Below are 6710 nucleotides of genomic sequence, written 5' to 3'. Positions count from 1 at the left end.
AAAAAAAAAAAAAAAAAGAAGTCTGGAACCAACATCTGTGTACACAAAAACCAGCTCAAAACTGATTACAGAACTAAATGTAAAACTAAAATCCACATAACTTCCAGGAGAAAGTGTAGGAGAAAACTTTGTGATTTAAACTAGGTAATGATCTCTTAGACACAGTGCCAAAAAATGACAAAATTGATAAATTAGACTTCATCAAAATGTCAAACTTGGGCTCCGTGCCTGTAGCAGTGTGGTTATGGTGCCAGCCACATGCACCTAGGCTGGAGGGTTTGAACCCGCCCAGGCCTGCTAAAACAACAATGCCAGGCTCTGTGCCTATAGCTCAGGGGCTAGGGTGCCAGCCACATACACTGGAGCTGGTGGATTTGAATCCAGCCCCTCCCTGCCAAACAACAATGACAGCTACAACCAAAAAAATATCTGGGCATTATGGTGGGTGCCCATAGTCCCAGCTACTTGGGAGGCTGAGGCAAGAGAACTGCTTAAGCCCAAGAGTTTGAGGTTCCTGTGAGCTGTGACTCCACAGCACTCTACCATGGGTGATGTAGTGAAACGCTGTCTCAAAAAATTGTCAAACTTGCTCATTGAGAGGTATTGTGAAGAGAATGAAAGATAAGCCCTGGATTAGGAGAAAATAGTAACAAATCACGTCTGATGAAGGCTCTTCAGGCTTCATGGTAAGCAAACAACTCAGTAAAACATGGGTGAAAGATCAGAACGGTTCGCTAAGGAAGGTGTGTGGCGTGAGCAGGTGTGAAAGGATGTCCAGGAATGTGTGGGTCAGCACTGCTGGCAGGACAGCTCAGGTGGAAAAGACCCCACACTGCCTGCTCACGGAACCGCAGAGTAGCCGGCCTCTTATTCGTTACTGGGAATGAGAAATGCCGCGGTGACTCTGGAAAATAGTGGCAGTTTCTTAAAAAGTCAGTGTGACCCGTCAGTTCCAGGCCTCTGTCTTAACCAGGGAGATCATGAATATTGGAGAGATGCACATGTGAATGTTCAGAGCAGCTTGTGTGTTGATGTCCGTTCACAGGAGGGCGGGTGGGCACACTGGGGTTGCGGTGGCTGCTGATGTCTTCAGCAGTGTAGGCAGAAGGACGCAACACTGTACGTCCACCACAAGTGTTCACACGGCATCCTGGGAAAGGCCGACTCACACATAGCAACAGAAAGCCAGTGGTTTCCTGAGAGCTGGAGGAAGTTTCCGGAGTGTTCACAAATGTTGAAACATCAAATTGTATACTATATGTGCTTTACTATTGTTTAAAATGTATTAAACCTCTTTTTTAAAAAAATTATTTGAGGATTCAAATTTTATTTTTGTTCAAAGAACCCTAATGAAAGTTAAATTTTCCTTAAAGAAATTGTCTTTCGTAAATGGAAATGAATAACTATTTTACTGTGCCATACTTTAGTGAGGGATGACAGTCTCTTGCTAATAGTGTGTGAAGATTCAAAGACACTTTCTTTTTTCTGGAGGCTTTCACTTATTCAGGGAGAAATAAATCACTTTCCCCTAATTGTGTCTGCCTTGTTTCTCTCTAGTTTAAACCTGCACGTGTCCTTGCTATCCAGAGTGCCAGTGAGAGGGCACAGCTGTGCAGGAGGCCTTCTGTAATGAGGAAGGCAGTTTCCAGATTCGAGGTGTCCACGTTACTCAAGTCCACTCCGCATAGGAGTGGAGTTTCCGGCTCTTCTCCATGCAGGTGGTTTTGATTTTTCTGAAACTGTAATTACTGGCTGCTGGTTACTGAGGAAATCCAGTCAGTACGCAGGAAGCAACGGCAGCGTCTTTGGAATATAAAATTAGTCCGTAACTGTGTATGTGTGAAATGTCTACATTCACTAGCTTTTCCAAATTTACTGTAAAGAAATTGAAATAACTAGAACTTTGAAGTTTTCTTATTATGATGAATCAGGAGGAAAAAACATTAAAAGATTCAGCAACCCTTTGAAACACCTATGATGATAGTAGAGTTGTATTGATTTAAGAAGAATTACGAAACAATCACAATAAAAAGCAACTCTTTTAAAATTATTCTTCCTTAAAATCACCCAGATACTGTATTTATTGTAGTGTCATAGGATGAGTCTTGGCAAGTTTTTTTTTTTTTTTTCTGAGACAGAATCATGGTCTGTCCCCCTCAGTAGAGTACTGTGGCATCACAGCTCACAGCAACCTCAAACCCTTGGGCTCAACTGATCCTCTTGCCTCAACCTTCCAAGTAGCTGGGACTGCAGGTACCCACCACAACGCCAGGCTATTTTTTTGTTTGTTTGTTTCACAGGCCCAGGTGAGATTTGAACCCACCAGCCCCAGAGCAAGTGGCTAGCGCCCTAACCACTGAGCTAGGGGTGCTCCCTTGGCAACTTTTAAAAATTGAATTTGGTTTTTGTTTGTTTTCAGGACCAGCTGGTAAGAAATGAAGTTTTTGTTTTCATCAGATGTGTGTGCGTAGTTCAGAGTCTAGCGAGTCTGCAGGACTTGTCTGGCCCTGGACTCTGAGCTGGAGTGACGGTGCCTGTGGCCCTTGGTGGGAGTGGTGGAGCCCTGTACCCTGGGCACTCTTCCTTTCTTGCCCACACTGTATGTCCCCACGTTGCCTTGCCGTTGCCCCTTACTGACAAGGACTTTGCCCTCTGGTTGTCCAGAATGCCGTTGTGTTCACACATGTTGGTGACCTCCAGGGCCCTTCTGCTCCTTACGAAGCGTCTTTCATCCTGTCAGCTGGGCTCTCACTGCTGCTCTCTTGGTTTTCACTGCACAGAACTCTTAGGCTCTTAATGGTTCTTTTTTCATAGCAGCCTGTTCTTGGATGTACTTTTTTCTATTTTTTTTTTTTTTAGAGACAGAGTTACAGTTTGTCACCCTCAATAGAGTACGGTGGTGTCACAGCTCACAGCAAACTCTAGCTCTTGGGCTTAGGTGATTATCTTGCCTCAGCCTCCCGAGTAGTTGGGACCACAGGCACCTGCCACAACACCCAGCTGTTTTTTGTTGCAGTTTGGCCGGGGCTAGGTTTGAACCTGCCACCCTCGGTATATGGGGCTGGCACCCTACTCACTGAGCCACAGGCGCCACCTGTACTTTCTTCTCTTAATCAGAGTATTAATGATAATTTTTAGTTTTCTTAGAGAGTCCGTGCTTCCTCCAGGCTGCTTTTTTCTGCTTGATGGCTCTGCTAGTCCCTTAGGAGTGTGGCCAGGGCTTCCCCAGGGACATTTAGCTCTTTTCTTGTGCTGCCCCCAGAGCTCCCGTGGGGATGCGGTGTAGAGAAGTGCAGGCCTTGAGAGCAGAGTGAGAAGATTCGCAGTAGTCAGCGTCTGCATGGGAAGGTGCCCGGGAGCATGTGTGAGCTGTGCCTATTTTGCATTTGGGATGTGATTGGGTTATTAAAATGTGCCCGGAGAAGACTATTCCACTAAAATGTGGAATTCTAATGGTGACAGAAAAATGCTACACCATGATCTGATAAGCAACGAAGCAGCCGACAACCGGCGCCCCCTTGGTGTGGTTGGCACATGTTCCTGTAGCCTGGTCGGGCTGGTGACCTCCAGGGGGCTTGTCACTCACTCTTCAGGTGATGTGGCCTCGTGTGGTCTGGCTCCCGGGCTTCACGGTGGCCCGTGTACTCGCCTTCTTTCTGGCTGCCCCCCTCATCCCCCCGAAATGTCAGCTCCGTCTGTGAGTGAAGCAGAGCTGGCAGATGAGGGTGGCTGTGTGTGCCTGAAGTGCATGATTGTTAAGAGGAGGTAGTCTCTGGGGCCGCTTTGCTGTGCTGAATCCCCTGCTCTGCTGGGTGAGGACCCGTCCATGAAGGAAGGAAGAGGTAAATCCACCCTAGAAACAAGCTGCGATTTGTAAGGACGTTTTCTACAATAGGTTTTACTTCAAAAAATGCAAGTTGGCAACAGTGCCGCTGCCTGGTATGTTACCTGGGTGGCAGTCTCAGCCCTCCAGGCTTCTTTCTGGTGCTGTGTGGCTTTAGTATTTCAGAACAGGAAGCAGGTCAGATGTTCTCTCTTCAGTTGTGGAAAGACTTTGGATGGCAGGGCCTGGTGGCAACTCCAGGCTGGAGAATGCCAGGTGTGTCTGTTGGTGAGTTCCACAGGCGCTGGGAATTCGGAGTGAGGAAGAGGCCCTGTCCCTCGGTTACCTTGGTTCTGTGAGGGTCTGACAAGCAGCCCCGCCTAGAACTGCTCCACGCTGTGACAGCAACAAAGCAGAGGGACTGGGAAGCAGAGCCTGCCCGGCCCAGAGGCGCTAAGTTGGAGGGAGCAGAGGCAGCTTTAACATCTCCAGGCTCTGTTTGGTCCAAATCAGTGTAAACATAATTTCTTTTTGCGTAATAGAGTACATTTTGATCATTTTATTTCCTGACTTGAAGTCCTCCAGTGAAGTCTAGGGACTCGATTGTGCACACAGGGTGTGTTAGGCGGGACCTTCCTGCTCCTGCTCCCCACCCCTCTCCGGCCTTGCCACGCCCCCCGCATGCACAGCTGGGGCTCCCTCCCTTGCTGGGTGGATTAAGCAGCTTGGAGGACAGAAGAAATCGCAAGGACAAGCCCCTCCCCAGCAGCCCGGTCCATGCCGAGAGACAGCCTCAGTGGAGGCAGCAGTAAGGCTGCCCCTGTGCTGCCGGCATCAGGCTGGGGCACACTTGGTGTCCTGACCGCGTTGGGCTTCTCTCGTGCTTTTTGGGCTCTTCCTACCTGACCCCTCCTCCCAGGGGAGAGAGTCTGGTGCCCACTGCCCTGTCTTGCTGTTGTGCGTTCACTCGTGTGCTGCCCCCATGGTTTCGCCACGTCCTGAGACAGGGCTGTGCCGCCCTCAGGTCTGCAGCACCTACAGATGTGCACGTACTCTTGGATAAAGGGTTATTTCCAGGGACATCTCGATTTTGCATCTAAAGTCATGTAGACTCACCTAAGAAGAGTTGCTCCCTTGAAGAAGATGAATGGTGGCATTCACAGTTTTTTTTTTTTAATTTATAAAGAAAAGGCTTGGTGCCCTAGCTCAGTGGTTAGGGCACTGGCCACATACACTGGGGCTGGCGGGTTCGAACCTGGCCTAGGCCTGCAATAATGATGACTACAACAAAAAAATATCTGGGTGTTGTGGCAGGCACCTGGAGTTCCAGCTACTTGGGGGTCTGAGGCAAGGGGATCACTTGAACCCAAGAGTTTGAGGTTGCTGTGAGCTATGATGCCATGGCACTCTACCAAGGGTGACATATCAAGACTGTTTAAAAAAACAATTTACAAAGAAATGAAATTTATGTCTTAAAATTATGGAGGCTGATAAGGCCATTGTGGAAGGGCCACATCTAGTGAGAGCCTTCTTGCTGGTGGAGATTCCCTGCAGCATCCTGGACCCTTCAGGCCGTCAGTTGGCTACAGAACTGGGAATGGCCAACAATTCATAATTGTCTGGCGGCACCTGTGGCTCAGTGAGTAGGGCGCCGGCCCCATATACCAAGGGTGATGGGTTCAAACCCGGCCCCTGCCAAACTGCAGCAAAAAATAGCCGGGCGTTGTGGCAGGTGCCTATAAGTCCCAGCCATGTGGGAGGCTGAGGCAAGAGAATTGCCTAAACCCAAGAGCTGGAGGTTGCTGTGAAGTGTGACACCACAGCACTCTACCGAGGGTGATAAAGTAAGACTCTGTCTCTAAAAAAAAAACAAAAACAAGTAAACAAAAAAAAAATTCATAATTGTCAAGAGATTTTCTAAAACTTAGAATAGTAAACTTTAGACCCTACACTTGAGGACGCTGGTGATGTTTGATTTAAATTGCATGAAACGAGGAGCGAGGCTTCACTGGGCTTGCATTACAGGGCTGTTCTCTGTGACAAGGCATGTGCACGGGGACACAGGACACGAGGGCTTGGCGTGCTCGCTGCACCTGTGCCAGCAGTGGTGCCAGGACACATGTGCTGTGAACTCAGTCTGTGCTGTTTGTTCTGAAGGTTTGTTTGTTTGTTTGTTTTTAAGGTCTTGTGGTCTGATTCTTCAGTAACATCCATAACCAAATCTTCTTCTGAAGTGACTGAATTTATTTCCAAGGTAAGGTGATTAAGGCCTCGTATGAAATTAAAAGACCCACATCCCCAGTGGTGGGTCACACTACCCCTTCACAGTACAGCCAGTGCAGCCCCAGCCCCCTTCTGAGAGGGCACATGGCCACACATGGGTGACGCTTGATGCCGGGGCACAGCCCGCTCCATTGGGTTAGCTGAGATGAGGCAGACAGACAGATGTGCCAGCCACAAGTGACCGGTGCCCCTTCTGTTTATTTTGTCACTCTTCAGCCCTTCTCCCAGGGTTCCTTGGCAAGGCTGAGAGAGGGCACACTTGGGTGGCTGAGTAGGGAGAGACTTTGCCTCATTCCACCATCATCTGTATCACACATCAATTCAACAGATCCCATTTGAATGAGAAGTTCCTTTACTAAATACATAGTTCTCTACATACATGTGAATGTGTACACTCACATCTCTACATGTGGCCATGTACACGTACATCTCTATACACCCCTACACGTGGCCACGTAGACACTCCTACACGTGGCCATGTACACGCACTCTCCTACACGTGGCCATGTACACGCCCCTACACATGGCCAGGTAGACACCCCTACACATGGCTATGTACACTTCCTTAATGTGGCCATGTACACGCACACCCCTACACATGGCC

At 48.5% G+C, this 6710-nt stretch overlaps 1 protein-coding gene across 5 annotated transcripts in view; it reads left to right on the top strand.

Annotated features, from left to right (window-relative positions):
• Positions 1-6710, top strand: part of ZCCHC14 (zinc finger CCHC-type containing 14) — a 72372-nt gene that overhangs the window by 48947 nt on the left and 16715 nt on the right. For all 5 annotated transcript variants that reach the window (XR_002770822.1, XM_023507525.1, XM_023507523.1 and 2 more), the window contains exon 4: positions 6006-6077. Coding sequence is in view for 4 of the 5 variants with exons in the window: in XM_023507525.1 (XP_023363293.1) it covers positions 6006-6077 (72 nt within the window). In the remaining variant the exon portion in view is untranslated. The remainder of the gene's footprint in view (positions 1-6005; positions 6078-6710) is intronic.

The sequence above is a fragment of the Otolemur garnettii genome, unplaced genomic scaffold, assembly GCF_000181295.1.
Source record: "Otolemur garnettii isolate 467f Iridium unplaced genomic scaffold, OtoGar3 scaffold00185, whole genome shotgun sequence".
Lineage (NCBI taxonomy): Eukaryota > Metazoa > Chordata > Mammalia > Primates > Galagidae > Otolemur > Otolemur garnettii.
Note: the sequence above shows the minus strand (reverse complement) of the source record. Positions and strands in the feature narration are given on the sequence as shown.